We start from the raw sequence: 27,500 nt of genomic DNA on the forward strand, positions 1-27,500 counted from the left end.
TACTCAATCTTCTGACCATCCAGCACCAACATCAAGTATGCCATCTGTTGAGCTACACACTGCTACTATAAAAAAACTGACACAAAGACAGAACCATGATGTATTTCATCACGGATGTGACAAAAAGAGGTTAAGCATTTCTCCTATAAATGACTTGTGCAGCAGACAGTCCTTAGAGCACTTGGGGAAGCCTCTCAAAACTGAGAGCATTAGGTAGTACTTAACACAGCAAAAGCTTTTTTGTCCACAAATATTCTGCCAGTTAGTTGTCAGTAGACCAAGCAGAGTTACTTCTGATGGATGCAAAACCACAAGTGAGCTACTAAAAGAATGGAATACTTTTCAATGGGATGCTCTACCTGTCTGCAGAAATGTTCAAGAAGAGGATGGGCTGTTGAGTACAATACTGCTCCAATGTACAGCAGTGCAAGAACCACACACTAATCTGAGAACTGAGGTCACACTGCATGGGGAAATGCTCTTTTCCTCAAAATGCAGTAGCTGAGCTGACAATATTAAGGGAGCTGCATTTCTGTGGACAGCTATATCGCCACAAAAGAAAAGAAATGGCAGAATGGATGGCAAGAATACCAGTTTACTTTGAATGTTTTATGAAACTAGCAGTCACACTCCTGTAATCACATAAGCGCACATATTTTTCAGAGACAGGGAAAGATAAATGAATTGTTAATGCATTCAATATGAGGCAATGAAATCTGTAGGTAAATTAAGAAAACAAGGCTGTAACAAATTCAGCGAGCATTTTTTATACAGTACTTATTGTCACAATCAATCGCATTAAGCTGAAAACTACAAAATGAATTTTGATGAATCAAAAGATGTCATCCAAAAAAGGACATTTCGGTGTCATAGAACATTCTGAACCAGTATCAAGTGTTTTCAAGATATAAAACAAATGAAAATAAAACAAAGGCTATATCAGTAAATCGCATCTATATCACGTTATCGAAATCTTACTACATCGAATCACTAAAGGTCAACCTCTAGTGATCGATGTAATAAAACAAACATCGAATAACGTTTAAACAAAAAGCAAACAAAAATAAAAACTAACTAGCCTAGACAGGGGGGTAAGCCCCCCTGCACCCCCCTACTTAAATATTCCAACTCCGAGACCACACTACATTGAGGTAAACGGAAATCTCCCCCGACAGTGATTTCCGTTTACCTGCACGATGTTCTGTGCTTTCGATGTTGTGGTGCCGAAAATATCAGCTTCGACATTGTCAGCTTTCGACATCGTGAAGTAGACCCCAGTAAATCATGTATCAATACATGAATTGGTTCAACAATACCCATATTTATGGGGACGTAAGATTAAGTACTTAGGTGTATGGACTAAAAAGGAATTTGTTATGGCAGCTAAAAATGTGTGTGAAGGCACTAAAAAGATAAAACAAAAACTGAGAAACAAAATGATCTTTATTATGAATATGGATATGGACAGTAAGACACAAGAGATGAAAATGTTTCTAGTCCCTTTAGTTCTATACACAGGTTAAGCATACATTTACCAGAGTTTAAGTTGTGGACAACATTTAATAAAAAGTTGATATATTTGTTAAGGGAAGAGGTCTACAATTAAGCGGGATAAGTTGATTTACCCACAGAGCAAGGTGGTTTAGAATTACTTGATTTGAAGAGATACTTTAGTTTTGATCTATGTAGTTAAGGCTCATATACATAACACACGCAGAAGGTTATAAGTTAAAGAGGAAAGGGATTATGATGAAGGAGGCAGTTTGAGAAGTAATGACAGAGTAAACTTTAGGATGCATGTCCTTAAGGAAAAATAACAACAACCATACAGAATATTAGATTCATAAATTAGAAGAAAATATTCCAAAATTTAAATCAACTCAATTTCCATGACATAGTAAGGCCTTACCAAGTTTAGTGTTATTACCTGCCTAAAAAGCAATTAACAGAAATCTGAAATCAAAAAATAATCCAACTGTAACTGGACTACTGAATACTCTGAGATAAAATAACTGTTTATGGGATTTTTAGAAAAGGGAAGAGGCAAACTACATAGAAATAAATGGAATTTGTGAGAATAATATATGCGGAACAATGTTCAAGAGGAGGAGTGAGGTTTAAGGGAAGATAGGAACTGTGAATTTATGCCATGTCAGAGTGAAAGATAAATATTAAAAAGACAACATATATGTACAATGAATGAAAAATGTTTACAATGTAAGAATTTAATAAAGGTATTTTTAAAAAAAAGTAACTTCCTTTACATTGCAGGATTATCCATTGTATCAGCAGAAACTAACCTCAGCTCTGTCAGCAACTATTACCAGTTCGATGTACTTTGCCTCTGTCAGAACATCTCTTTTCCACTGAAAAGGAAGAAAAACAGAACAGAAAAATGTAAGTGTCTAAAATATTTGTACAGCTCAACAGATATAATGGTACATAACATTTTTCACAGACTTGATAGTAAAGCATCTAAATATTTTAACAAAAACAGTTCAAGAATAGTGGATTAAAATCCGTGCATATGTGTAAAAGGAGAACAGTGCTTTGGAAAGATTCACAAATGAAAAACAATCTATACATTTTAAATGGGTTGGTCCTCGAAACAAAACAGAAACATCCATTAAGATATTACTTCAGAGGGAGTACCTCAAAAGAGGACATTAGTAAGAGGTTGATATAAATTACAACAGTGGGGGGAAATGTGCAGTCAGTTTTATACAAACTGACATCCACTCACCACTCTATCTCAAAGCCAATACTGCTAGCACAGACATTATATTCCCACCCACAATACCAATACCAATTAACTAAGTTTGATTAAAGTCCATGGCTTTTGAGAATCCTTCTTAGGTGGAGTTTGAGTCTCACAAGGGACAATTGGCTAGGCTTAAAATGGCTCGCAAGGGCAGTTAGCTTAGTACTAATCTATGAACCTATAAACTGGAACAAAACTTGGAAGCTGTGGCGGTGATCCTAGTTTCCTGGGTTGTACGGCAGCATTAATAATGTAAAGGACTACAACTGTGAAGAATGAGGAGTCATGAATATCTATCTGCCTGAGATATGCACTCAGCTCAAGGGATTCAGCACATGCTTTCTGTTAAGGGCTCATGGTAGAGTGCACCTATGTACAAGGATTAATGTCATGTTCTACTGCCCCTACATCCTGCAGTAAATCCCAGGCAAGTTGCATGACTTGTGATCCAGAGCAAGTGCCCACACAGGATATAGTACCAACAAGGATACTAAGGCCAATGGTACTTGAGAAGAAAAACACAGTGTATTAGTAAAACAATCCTATACGATTGGATGGGTAACTGTAAATTCATCCCAGGGGTCCAACCCATGTCCCTCTTGGGCTGGGATGATAGGTGCTGATCGTGGAAATAAGGGTAAAACTTGGCTAGGCTTGTAAGGCTCCTAGGTTCAGTAGCCTAGTAACCTTCTATGACCCTATGATCATTGACTATTTGTCCAAAATCTTTTAACATACATTGCTCAAGCTACCCATGTACTTGCTTACTGTAACTTATCAAGAATGTACTACACTGCATATTTTCATTCATTCCTTGAATTTACAGTCAACCAATATAGAATCCAGTTATCTGATAATTACAACTACTTAAATTTAAAATAAACAGATCTTCTAACACATACTTTTAGCAAATTCAATGATTGCTTAACAGTCTAGCAAATACATACTGAAGAAATCTAATTACTCCTTGCAATTTAAAATGTGGCCTACTCTGATTATTTCAATAATGACCTTGGAGCATGAACTCCAGCTAGAGTGCTGGACCATTCTTATGTGAGGACATCAGAAATGGCAGCACACCTCATTATGCATCACCAAGTACTTGTACACAGGTGGCGGAATGCCAGCACAAAACCTTCCACACAGTCTTACCATACATGCCCTAAGCGTTTAGGAAAGCCTGATGTAATTCTCTGGTTGTTGTGAATGGCTTGCCCTTTTCTTATGCAGTATTCAACACATATGCTATTTTCCCTTTAAAAATGCTATAGCACAGTTTCAGTCTTTACAGCTTCAGCATCATTACCAGCTTTCTGATTTTCCCAAACTTCTCCATTTTTATTTTCCTATATCATGCACAAAGGGGTGGGCTGTCATGGATAACTGGCATAAAATAAAATAATTCCCAGCTGGATCCATGATGCATAGGGATTCAGCTCTGCATGTGACTTAGACAATCTGCACCTCATTAAGCACCAAGGTGTTGTAGCAGGTGACTGGAAAGGATGGGAGTGACTAAGTGAGTCAGCAATGACAGTTCTCCCATTTCAGGGTGGAGGAGGGGCAGTCTGATTCACTGCACTACTGATATGTGGTGGACACTGGATGTTGAAGGAAAGAAGAAGAAAGGACTAGGATGTACATTAATCAAACAGCACATATGCAGGCTGCAGACAGCTTAGGTGCAACAGAAGTACAGTTGTATAAGATCTTACCGTAACAGTAGACAGCCTACTTCTCACTGTTGCTGCATACGTTACTCTTGGGATATCCTGCCAAGGACAGCCTAACATCCACTCAGCATACCAAAGCCCTTCCATCTGCCAGGTGTTGTACTTCAGACGTATGTCCTACGTGCAAGGCATATATGTGATGTACGGGCACCTAATCCTGAAAACTTGAAGTGTTCAGTAAAACCAAAGCAAACCCAGAGAAAGCAACAGGATGCACATCCAGGAAGGAAAGGAGATAAGGATAGAAAAAAAACCCTTGGCCAGAGGAAGAGCAACAGAAAATAATAGGTGGTAGGAGGGAGGGACAGAATACTGCATAGTGAAAAGCAGGACATCTACTGTTATGGTAAGATCTTACACAACTATACTATGTCCTTCCTTATCTCCCTTGCAGTATTCTTCATTTCTGGGAGAGTGCAAAACATATTGCAAAGTACAGGCGGAAGAAGGCAGAGAACAGTCCTCCACAAACCAATGAAGGATGGCCTTGGCAAACCTGCCCTGGCCCTGGAAATGATATCCAACTTGCAGTGTTTGGTAAAAGTGTGAACAGAAGACCAAGTAGCAGCTTTCAAGATGGGTCTAGTATCAATACCCTAGAAAAAAGCACCAGAAGAGGTGGTAGAATGAGCAGAGAGAGAAGTGGAAAGCTGCTTGCCTTGAAAATAATAAAAATAAATGGCCTTAGAAGTCCAAGAGGATATGGTTTGCTTAAACCTTGCCAAACCCAATTTCCTGGTACAAAAGGAAACAAAAATTTGCTCAGATTTTGTGATGTATTTTGTCCTACCCAAGTAATATCTGAGGTGCCTACCCTCTCAACATAAGTCTACTGAGAAGGAAAAAGGAGTGAAAAAACTGACTGATTCAAGAACATATCATCATTTACCATCTTGGGTATCAAAGACGGATTAGTATAAAGAGACACCCTGTCCTTATGAAAAAAAACCAAAAAGAGAGGAACTGCCATGAGTCCTTCAAGTTCCGAAAAACTCCTGGCTGAAGTAAAAGCCACCAACAATACAGTCTGCCAAGTACAATGCTGTAGAGAAAAAGAAAAGGCAGGCTCAAAAGGGGACTGAGTCAATTTTTCAAGAAAAAATTAAGGTTTTAAGGACACGAAGTAAACTTTCTTGAAGGTGTGATGCAAAGGACACTTTTAAGGAATTGTTTGACTTCAAAATAAGAGGCCAAAGGTAGACTCAGAGGCAAAGAGACAGAAACGGTTGGCAAACGAACACTAACAGATTAATATGCCAAAGCAGCACAGATAAGAAAGGAACGTAGGATCTCCACAGAAAAATGGTCCAAGTCATGCTTGAGACACCAAGTAGAAAATCACGTCCATTTAGCCACACAGGATTTTCTAATAGTGGATTTTCTGACCTGCAAAACCTGAAGCACGTCCTCTGAAAAGTGGTGCCTGAAAGGAATCAAAACCCTAGCATCCAAAGTGTCGGTTGAAGTGTGGACAAGTGAGGATGAAAAAGAGATCTCTTGTGTTATGTGAGAAGATCCATCCTGTGCAGTAACTTGTGATCCAAACAAACAAATCCAAACTGCAACTCAGGAAACAAACGAAGGCTCAAGGACACAAAGTCTCCAAAGCGAAAAAAGTAAAAACAGGTTTATTACTTTGCAACTAAACAGTTTGATACAAGTTTTTTCAAGTTCACCCACACATATAATGAGAATTCCATCACGTATTTAGACATCGAGTTAAACAAAAACATAGAAGAACAGTGGTATGTAGCCAGGATCTAGCGTAAACCCACATATTCTAACACCACTAATCTCCTGAGTTGCAGTAACTTGTGATGATTGCCCCTAGTCAGGTAAAAAAGAAGGGGGAAGCAGCAATATTTGAGGGTGCAATTTCACTGCACAATCTTTTGTGAAGAATGAGGATCACTGGAGGTGCAGGGTGGTAGGGTTATTAAGGGCGCATCACTTGCAGATGTAGGAAATATGTCCATTGTGTGCCAACACCCTGAGATGTAGTAGACATGCACAGGGGAACTGAAGTGCCACAAACTAATCCCCCCCCCCCCAAGTTTAAAAAAGATGAGCAGCTTGACAGCTTCATTTCAAATGCTCATGCTTAGCAGGAACAAATGACCTGCACACCTCCTAGAAGAATGAATGGACAGACTGTGTGAAGAAGGCTTGATGGTCACTACGGTCTGGAAGCAAAAATAGTATTAAAAAATACCTGTAATACTGGCACATCATTCCAGAGCTCCATTTATCCTGATACCCAGAAAATCCTTTTCCTTGCAACCTTCTCTCAGTGGGTTGTGCTTAAAACAACTCCAATGGCAGCTGCCCTAAGAGGCATCCTTACATGGTGCCTGACCTGCCTCAGTTATCTCCTCTCAGTCTTAAGCAACAGTGTCTCAACTCCACTACTCTCCTCGATCAACAAGGTCCTCACAATGAACTGGAGTAAATGCAATGACACTACGGAGACACTTCGTCTCTGCTGGTTGTACCCTTGACTGACTCACACAGCTCATGGCCACAGGTAAAAATGAGGACATACATGCAGACTGACTGGTAAACCATTAGCTTTGTCTGAGACCTCTGCTCCCATTTCAGTACCTCAGATCAGTTCAGCAGCCACAATAATGTGGCTGCTGGGCTAATGCACTTTTCAGTCTCACATTTCCCCTTGTCTCCAACCATGAACACTCTTCCACCACAGGCACTTCACCACTAAAGGCAAATGCTCCTACCATGCCTGAAGACAGCAATCCTCTCTTCAAAAAGACTACCATTTCCTCAAATTTGTAGGTGCTTTCTCTCTTCCAAGCCAGTTTGTACCCAGCAGTAAACTGCTCCATTGCAGGTCAAAGGTCGTGTTCAAATAAGGCCAAAATGACATCCTCCAAGTATGGAAGGATGAAGTAAAAAGATGGGTAACAGGGTGAATTAAGGAGAATATTGTGCTGGTCACCTCAGTGTATGATCTGAATGGTACGTTTTGAGAGATTTTTTTTATGGCAATTACTTCAGATGGGTGGAGGAAAACATACTGATATTTTAATGTAGTAAAAATCCTCAAAAAGACAGGCTTGTGTAGAAACTATCACAGGTGAAGAACAGACGATGTACAATGAGGTTTGTAGAAAGAAGGGTTTGTGGGGGAATGGACAGAAATGATGTGGAAAGGTTTTCTGCATGTTAGACATAACATAGTACAGGCTAGAAGACTGGATTATATGTTACTGGGATATAGGAATGCTTGAGGCATAAAAATAAGTATTAAAGAGTAAAGTGTTTCAGGCCATATCATGGTTATGCACTGCTGAACTGTCTTGTTGAGATTATATGGATGTAGAATATCTGAGACTGGGGAAGGAAGGACTAGCATAAGTGTGTGCAAAGTACGGAGGAGGAAGTAGACAGAACTAGAGAAAAGTAGAAGACAATAGCACAATAAACTGAAATGCAATAAAGGTGTTATGAAGAAGATGGGAAATGAAAACAGAAGGAAAGGGAAACAAGGTAAGAAAATGTAAAAGATGACTTGGAAAGGTGTAGGTAAGGTGGCATAAAAAAATAGCTGATCATATCAAACTCTAGGGAAATGCTGCAGTGCTTGAAATTGAAAATTAAGATAGAAGAGGGGGCCATAATAAAGGCTGAGAAAGAAAGATAGAAAGCAATGTAGTTTAGTGCGGGAATCCGAGCAGGGGAGCTAGTGGCATTAAAACTGAAGAACCTGCAGTGAAGTGAAAAGAGACTGCGCTGGTATATGAACAGAGTGGGTATACATGCAGCCAGGGAGTGGTAGTGTTTTTTTTAAGCTTTATGTGGGACTGTGTGCAGCACAAAAGAAACTGTGAGAAGAAGTTGACAGAAAACAGTGGGAAGGTCTGTGTGGTATGATGTTTAGCAAGAGTTGTGAAGAAATTAGACAATGTCATTTGTGTTAGCATGTCTGGCTGAAGTTTTATATATAATTTCAGAATTACCTGTGTACTGTATGCCAACATGACTACCTATGATACTGTAAGTAAGTTCTTTCATGTTGATTTATGATCTGTTTGTACAGAATGTTTTAAAGACTTCAGCAGTGTCCTTTTGCATTTCTAACTGCACGTTTGTGAAGAAACGTTCTAAAGGCAAACTGTCTCAGATTCAGCTGATCTGCAGATGATGTCATTAGAATGTTGGCAGTCGCTATGTATTACTGTCAGAAGCTGAAAGAGGGGAAGGACATTTAGTAAACAGCTGTTGGCTGATTTTCAAAATATGAGATGAAAATTAGAACTGGAACAGTTATGACAGGCTAGTCTAAAAAGAGCATGCTGAAGACAGTTAACAGTCAGTTACAGTTGTAGTTATAGTTGTCTGTTATAGTTGTGAGTTGTTCACAGATGTACTATGCAGTGGATATCTAACAAGACTCACCAAGAACCGTAAGCCTACCTTTGCTCTGTTGTAGTAATTAAGTTTAGATCAGGGCAGTGTTCTTTAATCAGACAGGAAAATTACAACTAGTCAGATCAGTTAGAGCTTTTTTTCTAAATGCTGGACTTCTATCCTTCAGTACTGATTTCATTTTCCTGATAATTGAGCTCTGTTTGTTTACTGGGAATTACTGTTTTACATTTTTAATCACTTTGCTCATTATTAAATACTTTTTGGGGGGGATTACTGTTTTATATTTTTAATAATTTTGCTCATTTTTAAATGTTTTTATTAATTTACATTGTGGCTGGTCAATCATTGTTTTCTTTAGTGATTGGACAATTCTTATACTTATCTTGATAACTTCCCGGGCCACTACGAAAGCCTGGATGCTTAAATCATTTGCTATCATTTTTTTAATATCTAATTTTCATAAGTGGACACTAATTTAAAAGGGTATAAAGGCACTCTGAATGGTGGCAACATTGCCATACTATTTTGGGGAAGGGACGCAACTGGAAATCTGTGTCAGGCTTTCCCAGAAGTGTTTGAATGTTTGAGATTTATTTTTTTTAATTGTGAGTGTATCAGAGGTCATAAATTGGGACACATTGCTCTGAAGTGTGGAGTTGCATTAGAGGTGGATAAAAGTATACAGTCCAGTCTCAAGTTATAGAGCCTGTTCCTGTTGTGCTCTTAGGGGAAATTGTGAATTATTACTCCTGTTTAAGGGCCAGTCTCACATTGGAGTCAGCAGTAAAGATTGAAGCTCCTTAGTTACTGACCCAGGATAGTGAGAGACATCACATTACTACTGACAGTCCGGTGGGGTATTGTCCAGGCATCACATTATTTAGCAGCATTATAGTGGGATATTGTCTGGACATCATAGGATAGGGTAGGAATATGTACTCAGTTAAAGTTAAGTATGGACACTGGTCCAACACTTCGGTGGTGGTGGGGTATGAAAGAGAAGGTCCACATGGCTTCCCAACAAATTATAATAAGGTGATGTGGCAGGAAAGACAAGACACTTATGAATGATATTCTAGAGGGGAGAGACCAAAGTCATACAGGAGGCAGCAATATTTGATAACTTTATTACCAAAAGGACTGGGGGGATTGGATGATCTTGTGAACTAAAGACCAGCTGAATGATTAAAGCCAACATCAAGATAGTTGCTAGGGTACTCACAGCCAGATTAGAAAACAGCTGAGGAAGATGGGACGAAGGGGCAGAGCTTCCACATATCACTAGAGGTAAGTAATGGATTTTTACAGACAGAGTAGAAGGAATGACAGAAGTGGCAGAGTTATATTATTTTTTTATATTTAAAACTAAAGTACCTAATACAAACAACTGGAATTTTATGAGGGAATTGCTGAAGGAGAGAAGATCACGTTACTCTTTTCTGAGAAGGCTAAGGACGTTATATAAAGAACCTAGTTTGAGAACAGCAATAAACACAATGAGATCAAGGGTAGATCTGGGGAACTTCCAAGACTGTTGCACACTAATCAACTGCTTAACTTCAGCTATCCCAGTGTGAAAAAGGAAAATGAGACATAAGAGCCAATGACATTGTCATCTTGAGTAAAATTCAGTTAATGACTACCAAGTAAACTGAATGGATGCCGGCAAAGAAGACATTTAGAGAACCTGAAAGAAAATCAAACAGCAAAGGTGAAGAGAAAACACTGGCTAGGAAGAATGTTGCAGCTGTTCAGCAAAAAGCAGTTCAGGCTTTAACACTGATACATGGGATGGTTTCCTGTTACTTAGAGGAAAACATAAATGCATTTGGACATGATTAAAATAAATGGAACACAAAAGGAGTATATCGACTCAAATAACAAAAGACCAATAAAGAACCCAAACCAGCGAAAATAAGCACCAACAAAATCAACATTAAAGCAACAGAGAGACGAATGAAATGAATGAACGTAAAATAATTTATTCAACGTTTTCGCCCACTAGACTTCTTCAGAAAAACTAATAGTCTTCACTACCACAAACATTTATACTAAATAACCTCATTAATTGAGACACTGTGATGCATTATAAAATAGTTAAAATTGAAAGCAAATATAATAAAAATATATTTATAAATATATAATAAAATATATAATCACACTTTTATTCACAGTCTCCTATCAACCAAAAAACACTTATTAATCATGTCATTCAAACCTGGGGGGGTATCAGCTCCTAACCTTAATTGCCACAAGGTTTCCCTCCTTTCAACCATATTTCCTCCTCTTAAATCTTTTTTTACTTGTTCCAAAACAGAAAATGTATATTTTTTGTATAACTTACATTTAACACAGTGCCTGTAGAGGGCATTATTTTCATCTTTGGTCTTTATGGCATAACAATGCTCTTTAATACATTTGATAAGACATCTCGTAGTCATTCCTATATAAAAAGCTGAACACCCTGAACATAATGCAATATAAATAATATTACTAGTCGAACAATTATATCTACCAATAATACTAATAGTTTTATGATAATGTTGCAGATTAATATAAGGGCCCTCAAGTATATATCTACAGGCATTACAAGAGTAACATTTAAACATTCCCTTATTTTTATCAAATTAAAAAATAGAAGCAGTTTTAACTAGCTATTCAGAAGAACTGAAAAAATTAAAAAGTCAGAGGGTGAAATGAAGAAAAGGTTGACCGAGTATGAGACTTCTCGAGAAGAGCAGTTTCAAAAAATGGTAGAGTTAGAAGACAGCCCACACAGATAAAACTTGAGCTATTCTGCTGTACCAGAGAAATTGGAAGGAACAGGCTGTACTAATTTTATGAAAGTACAGATAAGCAAAGTACAGTTGTGTACCTACCATAAATGTAGATGCTCGAGTGTATTCGCTGTTGCAGTCATTACACTTGGGTTATCCTGCTGGTAGGCTACCCGCAATCGGCCTGAATTCCAAAGTCTAGGTCCGGTGTCGGTTGCTGTCACCTCTTCCCTGACATCAGTGCACCAGGAGTATAAAAGATGCAGCTGACGCCATTTTCTTCAGTTTTTCTTGCCCCAGATGTCAAGTGCCCCCAAATAGGAAGGCTAAAAATTATGCCAATAAATATGCATGCACTAAAATAAACATTACCTTCATCTACAAGCAAATACACCACATAGGTTGTATAAGATAGAGAAGTACAGATAAGTCCCAGCAAAGAAAAGGGGGATGGTGGGTGGGTAACCTGGATTGCAACAGTGAATATACTCGAACATAAAAGTGGGGTTCGTCCTCAGAGAAACCCTGTCTGGATGGAAGATGATAAAAGGTTCCACAGCCATGAGTGCCTGTAACTGTGAGACTAGTCTTGCAGAGGTTACTGCTAGGAGCAGAGCTGTTTTCCAAGACAAGAACTTTATTTCAGCAGTATTGGCTGGCTCAAAAGGCAGCAGTGTGAGTTTTTCCAAGACATAATTAAGGTCCCATGCAGGTATGGTAGTCTCCTTGGGGGGTCTTACGTTTTTGGCCCCTCTGAAGTACTGCCTTAGCAACAGATGAGAAAAAATAGGTGGTTCCGTATTGTAATGAGCTGAAATGGCAGAGGCATGGATTTTAATTGATGAAAAGGATAGGCCTTTGTCCAGCATCTCAGTCAGGTATTGTAAAATCTGAGGGAGATTTGGTACAAACGTGTCAAATCCTTGTGCCTGGTTCCAAGCACAGAATCTTTTCCATTTTTCTGTATAGGATTTTCTAGTACTGAACCTCCTGGCCTCCAAAATAACATCCATCACTGCTTTAGAGAGAGGTGTGTTCCTGATGGCTACATTATCCACCAAGCTGCCAGATTTAGGGTTCTGAGTTGGCTGTGCAGGATCTGATTGTTTAGTTGGGTCAGTAAGTGAGGAATTAGAGGCAATGTCCAGGCTGGGCCTTGACACAAGCTCTTTAGGATTGGATACCAGTGCTGGCGGGGCCAGTCTGGAGCAATTAGAATAATTTTTGGCTTCTCTTGTCTGACCTTTAGGAGTACCTTGGGGAGGAGAGGCAGAGGAGGAAAGGCATATACTGTGAGGGTTTTCCAGCTGAATGACAGAGCGTCCACTTTCCATGCTTGCTTGTGATAAGTCCTTGTGCAGAATCTCTGTAGTTGGCAGTTGTGAGGGGAGGCAAATAGATCTATGTCTGGGCATCCCTATTTCTTTGTTATCATGCTGAAGACTTGTGGATCCAGTTTCCACTTGTGGGGATCCGTGAGGCTTCTGCTTAGTTCGTCTGCCACAGTATTTTTCTTTCCTGGCAGGAATTGTGCTTGCAGGTGTACTTGATAAGTCAATTCTGTGTCCCACAAAGTCATGGCTTGTCTGCAGAGGGGGTAGGAATGTGTGCCTCCCTGCTTGTTTATGTCCCACATGACTGTAGTATTGTCCATCCTTATCAGTAGTTGTCCCGGCTGAAGTAGATCGTTGAAAGCTGTCAGGGCATTTTGAACAGCTAGCATCTCTTTTTGATTGATATGAAGATGCAATTGGCTTGTGGGCCATGTGCCCTGAATACATTTTCCTGCCATGTGGGTCCTCCAGGCATAATCTGATGCATCTGTTTTTATTGACTGCCTGGCTGTGGGTAGGGTGAATGGCTGTCCCTTGTTGTGGTGACAGGCCTGTGCCCACCATCGAAACTCCTGTTGCAGGCAAGGAATGAGAGTAATTAATGTTTCCAGACTGTGACAATGTTGAGTCCAAACACTTTTTAGGCACCACTGTAGTTTCCTCATATGCAGTCTGGTATATTGAATTAGCAGAATGCAGGATGCCATTAAGCCCAAAGCCTACAGAATTTTCCTTGCAGATAACTGGGTCTTTGTTGCCAACATTTTGAAGTAAAAAGTCAGTTGCCTTTGCTTGTCTGGCATGAGATAAGCCATCTGGGCAGTTGTATTTAAGCTTGCACCCAGGAATATTATCTCTTGAGAGGGTACTAGTTTTGATTTATTTTCGTTTACTGTGTACCCTAGGCAAATTAATAATCTTTTTACAAACGCCAGATGCTTTAGGAGAATGTCCTTGTTCTCTGCTTGAATAAGGCAATCATCCAAGTAAGGATATATTTGAATCCCTCTTTGTCTGCAAAATGCAGTTACTGGTGCCAGGCATTTTGTGAAGACCCTGGGCGCAGTAGATAAGCCAAAGGGCAGTGCAGAGAATTGGTAGTGCATTGAGCCAGCTATGAATCTGAGGCATCTTCTGCAAGATTGTCTGATTGGTACATGCAGGTACGCCTCTTTTAGGTCCAAAGTAACAAGCCAGGCATTCTTGCCCAGCATGGGCAGGAGCTGCTGCAGTGTTAACATTTTGAATTTTGGAACGTCCAGAAAAGTATTTAGAATAGACAGGTCCAGTATTTGTCTCCAGGCTTTGTCCTTTCTGGGTACCAAGAAAAGTCTTGAGTAAAATCCTTGTTCCTGCTCTTGCTGTGGTACTCGCTGAATGGTCCTCATGTCCATGAGGGATGAAACTTGTTTTTGTGCCTCTGCCCATTGATTGTGTGGCAGGTCTGGCATACCTTTTGCCCTTGGCAAGGTGTGAAAGTGGAACCTGTAGCCCTGGGACACTATATTCAAGACCCATTTGTCCTGGGTGATCATGTGCCAATTTTGAGAAAAAAGTGCTAGTTTTCCCCCTAAGGGGGCTGCCAAAAGGTAAGTGCTTGGTGCTGGCAGAGGGAAGTCATTGGGACTGTTTCCTGTATGGCTGTGATTTGTCTTCTCCACTTTTGGAGGTAGAAGCGCCCCACTGTTTAGGCCTGTATGAGCCTTGGGGCTGGGATCTGCCTCTGGGGCGTCTGTATCTGCCTCTTTGTGGCCTGTCTGACGTTGGAAAGGACCAATTCTTTGTAGGCCAGTTCCTGCTAAATCTGGGTGGCTGTACCTGTAAGAAATCCGTTATTGTTTACATAGATTTCGCTTTGTTCTCCATTTTCTTCAACACCTCCTCTACTTTAACACCAAATAAAGTATCATGCTGTAATGAAGCATCTAGTAATTTTGCTTAAACATGATCAGGCAGGTTCTGTTCCTTTAACCAAGCATGCCTCCTAATGACAGAACCCGTAACTGCGGCCCTGCAAGAGGCCTCCAAAGAATCAAAACCACATTGCAATGTATGCTTTCCCACTTGTTCAGTAGCATGCAATAAATCCTGCATTTCCTTATTTTCTGCACAATCAGAATTTGACATTTTCTGTTTTAGCAGTGACATTAAGTATTGCTGATATTTAAGCATACAAAATTGACAGTTTAAAGCCCTCACAGCCAAGGTAGCAGAAGTGTAAACCTTTATTTCCCCATCTGTCTAGCTCCCTTGAATCCCTATCAGAGGGGATAGGGTTTTTTGCAGTAGAAGCCTTGACCCCTTTGGGACCCTGAGAAATAGTTTCTGGGTCAGCAGCAGGGTTTTTTATAAAGGAATTTATGTGAATCTGGAACCCTGTAGTATCTGTCTGGTTTAACAGGGGCAGGGGGTAAAGAGTCAGGAGAAAGGCCGGATTCTGAAAATACATCATCTACAATGCCTAACACAGGAGGAATAGCCAGAGGCCTGTGCTGAGATAGTTAAAGAAAATCTCTAAGCCTTTTCTTAGATTCTGAATAGTCTTGGCTCTCCCAGTGGAAGTGCTCCCTCATGGTATGCAGGGTTTCCCCAAAAGAATAATCCTCAGGCAGGGAGGCTGAAGGGATAGATTCTTCAGCATCAGAGTCCTCATAAGGAGGGAGAGAGTATTCCTGTTCAGAGAAGGTGTCAGAAGAAATGGAAACCTGATCTGAAGATTCATATTCTGTCTCTTGCCTAGGCCTCTTGTCAGGAGAGGGATGGGAACCCCTGATCAAGGTAATTAGGTCTTCGGCCATTTTGAGCATCTGTTTTTTAGGCATGGAAGTCTGTCCAAGAGAATGCTGTACTTGTTTCTTTGTCTTTAGAGCTGCTTTAGTTTTTGCTTTGGACGCTGAAGTAGGCTTTACATATAACTGTGTAGGTCTGAAAACACCCTCAGAAGCCGATGCCTGCTCAGCAGCTCCGGACCCATCTGAGGGAATAGTTTCCGAGTGTCCAATACCTTGAGTATCCAGAGGCCTAGCTGGCTCCACGTGGGAGATGTCAGCAGCCTGTGGCTCTGAGGTAGCGGGCGTCAGGGGCTGCGAAAGCACCTCACTGAGAACTGGCGAACCGGTGACTGGCTTAGCGGAAGCTTCGTCATCGGTTTTGGACCTCGGATGCCTGTCCTTTTCTTTTTCCTTGCGCTTTTTAGAAACTCCAGTCGTCGGTTGTTCCAATGGCATTATATAATTGAATCTTCGGCCAAAGTAATGAAAAGCAAAATCGTACCGACGCTTAATAGTCCGCTGATTAAATCTAGCACAAAACCGACAGCTAGCAACTTTATGATCAGGGCCTAGGCAAGGAATACAGTTAAAGTAAAAATCCTTATGAGGTATTTGCTTCCCACAAGAAATACAATTGTTAACTTTTTCTGACATCAGTCTGGAGCAAGAAAAAAAGTTTCCCCAACGGGGTACTTAGCTTTAATGAAGACTTCGGATCTGAAATTCGCTTTTGGAAATCTCAGGAGTCGGCCGACCGGCACTTGCAAACTGCTTTTGCTTCGGGCACCGCGCGGCAAGAAAGACTGAAGAAAATGGCGTCGGCTGCATCTTTTATACCTCTGGCGCACTGACGTCAGGGAAGAGATGACAGCAACCGACGCCGGACCTAGACTTTGGAATTCAGGCCGACTGCGGGTAGCCTGACAGCAGGATAACCCAAGTGTAATGACTGCAACAGTGAAACACGATGAACATCTGAACCAGTACTCCACAGCAGGATTTGTTATCTGAAATGGGTCATCAAGTGTATGCTCTAAACCTGCCCATGAGAAAGCAGCAAAGACCAATATTAATAAAGATTCAATCACACCAGTAGGAAAAGTTGATCCTAACTAAACTGTGGCAGAAAGGAAAAGTATTAAAAACTGAAGACAGTACAGTCTTTATGGAAAATGTTTATTCACTGTACACCAGGCAGAAGAGAATCAAATTTATCTCAGCAATCAGGGAATATCAACAGGCAGGTGTGAGATTCAAGCTGCTGTATCCAGCTGTCATCAGAATTTTTTCCAGGAGGATCAAAACTATTTGTTGATGCAGAGCAAGTAAGGAGGAAATAAAACAGTTCACCCGACAGCAAGTGAGTCAGCAAACAAAAGAGGGATCTGCTCCTTATCTTATTCTTCTGACAATAAAGCTCACAGAGAGACTTTTTCCAATGTTCCAAAGGAAAATGCTTAAGAGACAGAAAAAAGCACAAGTGCTGATTAGAAGAATCAGGGGTACCTTGAAATTGAACCACAATCTAGTGTTGCGAGACAGAGATGAACAGGAAAAAGACCAGCAATGTTGAAATTCGTGAATAAATTGGGAGACTATGAAGCTTCAATTACATTTTTGAACATGGTTTTACAAGGAAAAAGTGTCGGAGAAAGAGTGGACTTTTGTTGACTTTGTTAAAATTGTGGGTGGATTGTAAAGCATATACCCCACTTTCTGTCATTAATGTTTAGAATGAGTCTGAGGGGGAAAAAGACAAGTAACTGTAAGTAAAATAATTTTTGTTCTTGTTAGTATTTGATAAAACATTTTATTTATTTATTTATTTTACATTTGTTGACCGGGCTAGTCCAGCTGGACACATATCCATTTTCAGCAGAGGCCCGGGGAGAAAAGCTCCTCGATAGTACAAAACAGTGTATGACATTAATCAAATAAAAAACAGTAAATAAATTCACAGTTTAAGGAACAGAAGTACTATATACAATTTAGCTATTTATGCAGAAAAGAACATATAGAAATAAAATAGTTGGGTAAGAAATAAGTAAATAAGTACAGTACAAGAACATGCTAGAAAGAGGTGTGTTAACATAAGATACTAGAGTGACAAAGAGAGATATTAAGATATGAGATAGTCCAAATTAGTTGAAAGACAGGTTCAGCTTCTGGATTCCAGTATGCAGGTAGATTATGCAGACATAAGATTTAGAAATTTTGTGAGAAGACAAGAGTTGTTAGTCTGGGTTAAGACAGGTGCATAGCCAATGTGTTTTAAGGTAGGATTTAAGCCTGATTTTGAATTGTGTAAGTGATGGTAGTGAGGTTAGGTCGCTGGGAAGAGAGTTCCAGGTTTTACCAACGGTGTTAGAAAATAGAGAGTCCCCTGCCTTGTTGTTGGCTATGTGTGTTAGTACTAGCATTTTAGTAGCTGAGCGCAGGGTATTAAGGTTACTGTAGGGAGTGATAAGGTTGGTAAGAATTGGTGTGTTACTAGGCTGGTACAGGATTTTATAGGCAATTATTAATTGATTAAGTAGAAGTAGGTTGGGTAACTCTAGCCATCCAAGATTTTTATAATTAATACAGTGGTGGGTCCTAAATGTAGAGCCAGTTGCAAATCTTGCAATATTGTTGTATGAGACTACTAGTTTGTTCATATTGGTTTTTGAGAGGTTAGTATAAATAGGGGAGGCATAGAGGAGGGTAGAGATTAAGTGGGTCTGGGCAATAGTAGATCTAAGCTAGTGGGGTAAGAAAGGATTTGATTCTATATAGTGAGCCTAGTTTTTTGTTAACTGTTTTTATGGTATTGTTTATGTGGGCCTCAAAGTTAAGGTTATTGTCAATTAGTACTCCTAGGAGTTTTGTGTTAGAGTCAGGGGATATAATAGTTCCATTGTTAGAAGTGACAGTAAAGTTGAGAGGTGTGTGTCTATGGGTGGGAGTAAAAAGTAGAAGTTTTGTTTTTAGGATTTAGGATAAGACATTGATGTTGTAGCCAATCCTCAACTGTGTTAAACACTTTTGGGTAAGAGATTGAAGGTCTGCTGGATTTGGGGCTGTGCAGATTAATGTGGAGTCATCAGCATATTGTATTAAGGAGGCCTGAGGAATAACAGTGTACAGGTCATTGATAAAGACAGAGAATAGAAGTGGTCCAAGTATAGAACCTTGGGGACACCTAGTGAGATGGGGAGATGGGGAGATAGGTTGTTCCCCACAAGACTGATTGTTGCCTATTGCTTAAGTAGGATTCAAACCATTGTATAGAAAGAGTATCAAGTGACAGGTTTTTCAGTGTGTTAATGAGAAGTTTGTGGTTAACCATGTCGAAGGCTTTGGAGAGATCAATAAAGAGGGCTGAGGATAGAGTGTTATTATTGCGGTTTTATTAATACAGTTGGAGAAGGATAAAAGGGCAGTGGTAGTACTGTGAAATGGCCTGAAACCGTGTTGGCAGCTAGCTAGCAAGTTGTTGTCTATAAGGTGTTTTAACAGTTGCATATGAATGCACTTCTCCATGATTTTGGCCAAAGGAGAGAGTATGGCAATAGGTCTGTAATTGGATAGATCCCTAGAGTTACCACCCTTATGAAGGAGGATAATATGTGCAATCTTCCATGTGATAGGAATTGCACCTTCAGAGATTGTTCTGTTAATCAGAATGGAAACTGGGTAGGCTATAGCATCTGCTGCTATCTGTAGATATTCAGCAGGAAGGAGATCGGCAGCAATGGTGGTAGGTTTGAGTTTTTGCAGAAGGGCAATGGATAAGGGATGTAGAGATGGGTTTGAGATGAAATGGGGAGGTAAGGTAGTATTATGGGATGTTAGAGGTGAGCTATTGGGGATAGTTGGTTGGAAAGAGACTGAATGGTTTCAGTGAAGAAGGTGTTAAAGGTTCTTGCTACTTCCTTTGGATTGTCCTGGTCTGCACCTACAGGTGGGGGTGACAGTACGACCTGGGTGTAAGAGAGTATTGATACCTGCCCAAAATTTTGGGGGTTACTTTTCTGGGTATTTTGGAGTTGTATGTAGTACTTTCTTTTATCTAACAATATTGATTTTTTGTATCATTTCTTAACTGTCTAAACTTGATGTGATCTTCATGGTTTTGGTAGTACGCCATAAGGTCCAGATTTTATTTCTAAGTAGCATTTTTGTTTTGTATCTTTTGAGAGCCAGGGGCTGGTTTGTTTCTAATTTTAATGGTCCTTTTGGAGCGTGGAGGTCGAGAATGTGTAGAAATTTACTGTTAAAGTAGATTACTGCTTCCACAAGGGTAGAATTTTAAGGGGTGCCCAGTTGCAAGCTCTAAGTTCGTTTTGAAAATATCAGGGTTAAATTTTGTTTTATTCCTCACTGCTCTATAGGTAATTGGATTTTGGATATCAGTCTTGTCTCTGATTATGAAGGTTAGAGCATGGTCGCTTATATCCTCAGGAGAGTTCCTACTTTATAGCTTAGGTGATGTCTACTTATTAGTATCCAGTCTAGGGTGCTTTCAGTGTTGTTCTGTTTATTGGTCCTTGTGGGGGAGGTTATAGTTTGAGTAAAGCCATGTAAATTAAGATGGGTAGAGGGTTGTTCTGAGGTACAGCTATTCCAGTTTATATTAAAGTCTCCGAGTACTATTGTCTCTTGGGGATAGTTGGTTGATAGCCAATTCAGGATATTTTCTAGGTTGTTTGAGTTATTCCCTGGGGGAAGATAGACGGTGATAATATAAATAGATTTATGGTTATTGAGTTGGAGTTTGGAGATAAGTATTTCCTCGTTACTAGTTGGAGGGGGCTTAGAGTCAATTGAGGTAACTTGTAGTCCAGACTTGTAAAGTATTGCTATTCCGCCTCCCTTTTAGCTAATCGATCTTGTCTTAATGTGCTATATCCTGGAGGAGTAAATTCATTGTCTTGTATAGATGGTTTGAGCCAAGTTTCAGTAAGACACAGGATGTCGAATGAATGTACATCTATGAGAGCATGTATTTGGGCAACTTTGTTATTTATGCTTCTTATATTAAGATGGGCTATTAATAGTGAGTTGGGAGGTCTAATAAGGGATTGGGTGGTAGTAGGGGTTGCTACATGGGTAACTGTAGGAAGTGTAGGGCTTGGACCTGGATTAGGTTGGATATCGCCATCTATTATTGATTGGAGTTGGTAGTTAAGTGTGATTTGTAGGTGTTTACATGTAAAGAACAGAGATTTCTTGGCTTGAGGCCAATAGTATTTAATGTGATTTAGTCTGTGGTATTTTGCTGATAAGTAGGTTATTGTGCTAGGTGTGTTTGAATGAGAATGAGTGTAGGCTATGGGAGTTGAGGAGGTTTGCTTTGTGGGGTGGGAAAGGTTTATGTACTGGAGGTGTTCATAGAAAGTAAGTAGATAAAGTATAATAAGAAGAGGTGTGATGACGTATGGAAGTAGGAGATTCCGTTTAGGATAGGTAGATAGTAGTGGCATAGTGTCAGTGTAGAGAGTGGTGGAATGTTAGGATGAATAAGTTGGATAGTGTAGGTGAGTATTGGGTGTGGAGTTTCTGGAACTTAAGGTGTGGTCTCCTCTGATTGGTATTAATTGAAGGGGAGTGGTTTAGATGAATAAATGTAGAAGCAGTGGGGGCGGGTGGGAATAGGGGCAGGGAGGGGCGGAGTGAGCCCATGGGGCGAACGGAGCGGGATAGAGCCAGTGAAGGAGAAGGGCCCCAGGAACAATCAGTGAAATGCTGACTATTGAGGTAAGGTAAAGATGTATCCAGAGGAGAGTGTGAAGTTGTGAGAATAGAGGAGTGAGCAGTACTGGGAGAACAGAGAAAAGTTCAAGCCTGCAGTTAGATAATATATGGATCAGAGCAGTGGGATAGACATGTAGGGCAAGTCCTTAGAAAAGGAGAATAGAAACAACTATAGATAAATAAGCCTTCCTAGTGTGCTTTAAAGTCAAGGAATAGAGGAGGGGAACAAAACTGAGCAGCTTAGTTAACCTGTGGGTAAAGTGATGAGGTGTGGGAGGAGGGGGTAGAATAGAGCGAGTGTACTGGCTGACCTGGCTAGGGAGCAGTCCTCAGTTACAAGGCATTAAATAGGTAAAATGTAATAACACTACAGTCATTGTAACACATACTTTCTAGTTCTTTAGAGTTAGAGTCTTAGGGAGAGGAGTTTGCTCTATATATATATATATATATATATATATATATATATATATATAATGTACAGCAGTTTAGTGTACTGTGTAGTCATAGGTATTTTAAATGTGTGGGGAGTTTTTTCAGTGACTTTTATATGTGGTAAAGATATTAAAATAAATAAGTTATTTATTTATAGTACAACAAGAGAAGAAAGGCTGGACAAAAGTAAGTTTAATATTAATATGCTGTGATCTTGGGCTGCTGGGTGGGGTGGGGTGTAAAGGTGCAGTGGTTATGTTACAAGTAGGATTAATCAGTTTCTCTTATTTTTGCAAGGATGAACGTCTAGATGAATGTCCTTGTTTTTGTAAGCAAGTAGGCTTGAAAAATAAGACAAAATGAAAAATGTTATGTTTCTTACATCTGCAATGATATTAACATGTTTTTCAATTAGCAGTGGGAGTCAAGAAGTATGCAGCTGAAGGCAGGTGTACATTTTGCTCTGAGTGAAATTTACAAAGATTGATTTTTGACCACATTACATTTATGCCACCTGTCTGCAGGTGCAAACAATTAATCTTCAGAGTTCTGAGAATTCACTGCTGAAGGAAATGCAAAATTTGAAGGAACAATGACAAGCAGTTATGTGGGAAATAAAGTTTGAAATTATGGGAAGTGAATGAGAGACAGCAGCCTTTTTAAGCATCTTTACTGAATTATCACATAAGACACAAGCAAACATACATGTATATAAAAGAAAACAAACCATAGTAACATGCTCCTAGTTAAAAACATCCATCATGTTTTTGTATAGCTATCAATTCAACATTACAATAACTGCTAAATCCCTGCCTTCCCTTAAATCTCACTCCTCCAAAACATTATTCTGCATGTATTGTTCCCACAGTTTTCATTTTTCTACGTAATCTGTTCCTACCCTTTTCAAAAGATCCCATTTTCAGTTTTTTATATCTCTGTTACAATATTCAACACATCAAATACAGTCTTTGGTTTCTGTTTTCTAGTAACTGCTTTTTTGGCATCCAACAAAATTAAAATTAAGGCTAACTTACTATGTCTAAGCAATTTAGATTCTGCACCCCAGCTCAAAAGAATAATTTCCTTAGTTACAGCCATTTGCTCATCTATTTCTGACAAAGTACTCTGTAAGGAATTTTTAAAATCTTCCAACTCATTACACTCCCAAAACATGTGCTCTCACTCATCTTGTTATGCCCCATCATACCTCCAACATATGCTATCTAGCAAAAAAAAAATCTTTGAAGTCTGCTTGGGGTATAAAAAAACATACAAACACTTCCACACAAAGATTCTAAACCTTATGGACTTTGTTGCATATGCCAACATTATTTGAAGTCCTCAATGTTATAAAAGAGATAAAAGAACTGGAAGAGGGATCTTTAGAAAAGGGAAGGAATATATTACATAGAAAAAAATAGAAAATTTGGGAACTATGCATGCAAAATAATATTCAGGAGAAGTAGGAATGAGGTTTAAGGGAAATCAGGAATTTGGCAATTTATATAATATTGGATATTGCATGTCTGCCTATGTCTTAAGTGATAATTTAATAAAGATGTTTTAAAAAAAGTGAATCTGGTGAGAGCAATGAGGCAGAAATGCCCTTTGTTCCCTTACTTGGTTTTATTTTTTACAAACTTTGTTGCTGAACAAGTCAGAAAGTCTCTGGTAGAAAAGGAGGAATGGAAAAGGAGGAATGAGACTCTCTGCAGATCACTGCACACTGCTACCTACACATGCTTTTTTTGCTGAGACTACCTGACAATACTGGACGATCTGGGCCAAGCTCAGGGCTTCAATATCTCCCTAAGAAGTCTGCTATCAAGGAGGTATGGCTACCAAATATGGAGAATTGGTCTAAATACTTAGATTTGAAGGAGTTACAAGGGGATTATGAAGGTACTACAAGTCATCCATAAAGACTTCCTGAAAAAGATGAAAAATTGTCAGAAAGTTGGCTGGAGATGGTGAATGGGTTTCACTTTGAAGGGCATTTAGAGGTAGTTACTATAACAATTTTACCTATACGTCTATGTCAAATTAAGGAATTCATGGTGAGATCAAGTTCATTTTACATAAAAGTATGAGCAACATGTGACCAATTTATCTGGAAAGGAAGGAGACTACAGATTAGGAGGGGTAGAATGTGTTTAAGCAGATGTGGAAAAATCTGGGGGGGGGGGGTCATTCAGACTTTGAACGTTATACAGTCACTGTTTACTACAAATGATGCAAAAGCAAACTGCAGAAAGAAAACAGCTGTCTGGATGAGGAAGAAGCGATGGCAGAGAATGGAAAGACATGGCACTTCAAACAGATTGACATCAATACTATTAAGTAAGGGTACAAACTAGGGCTTACAATAAGAAAGCAGTGAGTAATAGTAGGGTGGCTTAATGGCTAAGGTGTTTGCCTTGGAAACACAAGGTGCAGGGTTTGAGTCTCAAAAGGGATAATTGGCTAGGCTTAAAATGGCTCGCAAGGGCAGTTAGCTTAGTACTAAACTATGAACAAACAAATATGTAGAAAATTAAAAGCATATACTGAAAGGAAAGAGTTCTGCAGAGGAATGGACGGAAATTTGGGGGCATGCAATACAACATCACTTTCAGAGGTCAGTAAGTATAGCATTACGGATTCTGAGATGTTAAAAATGAGTTTTGGCATTAGACAAAAAGAAATGGCTAAAATTTATGTAAGTGAAGAAGTGCAGGGGGTTGGACTGTAAAGGGCATACAGAAAACAAGTGTCCTATAGAAGGAATGGATGAGGAAGAAGAGAGTGGCAAGAATATATCAAGAGCTGGCAAGAAAAGTAACATGGTCTGACAGGAATATTTTGCAGTTACGATGGGGTGCTAAGGATAAGAAATGATTCGAGAAAGACTTTTGGGGAAAAGTATGGAGTAGCCTGCAGAAGCCAAAAAGAAGTGAATTAAGCATGGGATACACAGTTAATGACACTAGACATGTGGTACAAAACCACAGTAAATCTAAAGAGAAGGATTAGTGGAAGCATACCATTGCTGCAGATGTGTAAAGAAGGGGGTATAGTAGACACACAGAAAATATAGTACCGGTTGAAAAGTTTTGATGTACATGTAGTGAAGGAACAGATTATGGTAACAACGTGTGAACTGAAAGTGTAATAGGAGATATACATGTAGAGTACATTATAACCTGGAGATGATTAACCCGATTAACGCTGATATAAAGCTGCGGTTTTATCACTTGACTTTTGGGGGGAAATTATGGTAACAACGTGTGAACTGAAAGTGTAATAGGAGATATACATGTAGAGTACATTATAACCTGGAGATGATTAACCCGATTAACGCTGATATAAAGCTGCGGTTTTATCACTTGACTTTTGGGGGGAAATCTGGAAACTATGGGGCAAGTGGACAAGGCTGATATTTGGAGGAAGAACTTGACAGGGTTAAGAATTTAGTGGAGGCAGTCAGATTAGGATATCACTGGGAAAGGATGTAGAAAAAGTTCTTTAACTACTACAATATGAAACAGTATGAACAAGGGATAGGTACCGTTATGACAGGTTAAATTATGACAGGGTTGATGTCGGTGCATATTTTATTTTATTTTATTTACCCTTTATTGACTGGGTTAGTCCCAGTAGGCTAGTGGCCTCTTTTCAAGGATACCCAAGGGGGTATTAATACTACCAGACAATACTTAGGGTATTGGGGAACCTCTCCTACTCTTTCCGGTAACTGTCATGGTGTCTTTTACACCCATCTGAGCCACTCTTTTATATCCACCAACGCTACCACCAACTCAAGCAGATGGGGTTTCCGGTTAAAGTCTCATCCAAAGAATGACACATCAACCTTCTATAGCAAGGCTGTTTTTCTCTCAGTTTCACAGCTGTAATCAATGTGCTGTACGTATCACAAGCATATTACCTTGTTGTGAACATGTTACCAAAGTCTGTTACATGTATGCTAAATTCTGTAGTTACTATTAGCGTATCTGTTAAGAGTACATGGAACTATTTTTGCAGAACATTGTTCAAAATATATCTGATGCAGAGAGCATCTGACATCTCTTCTCTTTTTTTATCTTGCAAAATGGATGTGATACAACAAGTCACATGAGTCTGCCTTCATTTTAAACAATTTGCTTAATGAAAGAAGAAATTTAGCACTGAAAAATTATTTATTGTTTGACAGCACTTATTACATTCCAGTAAAAGGTTCCAATGTGGGCAGAAGTATGGTCCAGTGAATTATACAGTTCATTGGAGCAGCTATTTGTTTTTATAAAACATTAACTTCAAATAGGCTGCTAGCTAGGCATAAAAACCCTCCTAATGGTTGATGGTGCTAATCAACATGCAGCATTCTTTACTAACAATGCAAATGATGAGGATGATGAAGCATTTCAGAAGATTCTGCTCTGTATCCATTTAATTTTACAGACCATGTGCCTAGGAATCATATTCATTTTAAAATTATTTCATTTGTTAGATCACATACTTGGGATGCAACTGTACAAAGCTAGTACACTTTATAAAGTAGCAAACGAAAGGTCAGAAAGGTTATCTAGCAAAGCCTGTTAAACTAAAGGAAATCAGCAGAAAAAACTAATTAGCTGCAAAGCAAAAACAGACATAATCAGACAATACAATCTGTCACTGTTACACTGAATAAGACAAGGGAAAGATGGCAATGTTTTTAAAAACAAGAGTCTGGAGACTTTAGAATAAATACATTGTGTTACAGGAAGCAAGCCTAAAGTAACATTTAGCTGGGGATTTAATTCTCTTGATTATCATTTATAACCTGAAACATGAACTAATTCAAAATAAAAACTTATCAACATGGCAGCAGTATTACTCCTACACCATATTCACAAGACTCTAATCTGCTGATCCTAGAAAATGGAAATAAACAATCTCTTCATTACCCAAGATAGTAAATACACAGATACCACAAAAATGTGATCTACATAACGATTCCAACTTTACAGCTATATGCCAAAATAAAACCACAGAATGTTCTGCCAAATAGGTTCCATTAAAAAAAAAAAAAAAACAATATGTTTGTGTAATATTCCTTCATGGATTTGAAACACAGTGACCAAAGAAAAGGAAAACACAAAATAAACAAGCTAACCAGAACAGAACAAAAGTACTTTTTTCACCAAAAATCACCTATGTCTCAGAAATAGTTTGTCTCAAAAAGGCAACAAAACTTTTTTTGTCTAAAGACAGTGTAATGTTTTAAAATAAGTGCTGCTGCAATTATTATAATGTTTCTTCCAATATTACATTATTAAAAACATGCAAAAACAAATGGAAATGGATATGCTAACATAGGAAACTGAGAATGATTCTTACAAACCCCACCCATTATTTGCACAGAAAGATGAAGCCATGATTTTGATTCAAAACATCCTTTGATCAATTAGAAACCAAGGTGCTGGAGGAGGCGGAGTGTGCAAAAAAGGGAGCATAGCAAGAGATAGTGATCACCAGCATGTACACAGTAGCATGGGGACAGATACATCTGACGAAGCAAACATGGCTCAACAGATCTAGCA

The 27,500-nt window shown here is 39.2% G+C and overlaps 1 protein-coding gene across 7 annotated transcripts in view; it reads right to left on the minus strand.

Annotated features, from left to right (window-relative positions):
- The window catches only part of ADAM15 (ADAM metallopeptidase domain 15), a 1,588,574-nt gene that overhangs the window by 841,904 nt on the left and 719,170 nt on the right, over positions 1-27,500 (minus strand). For all 7 annotated transcript variants that reach the window (XM_044080074.1, XM_044080071.1, XM_044080076.1 and 4 more), the window contains exon 7: positions 2,301-2,366. In XM_044080074.1, the coding sequence (XP_043936009.1) occupies positions 2,301-2,366 (66 nt within the window). The remainder of the gene's footprint in view (positions 1-2,300; positions 2,367-27,500) is intronic.

The sequence above is a fragment of the Protopterus annectens genome, chromosome 8.part0 (genome assembly GCF_019279795.1).
Source record: "Protopterus annectens isolate FY-2018-M chromosome 8.part0, PAN1.0, whole genome shotgun sequence".
NCBI classification, from domain to species: domain Eukaryota; kingdom Metazoa; phylum Chordata; order Ceratodontiformes; family Protopteridae; genus Protopterus; species Protopterus annectens.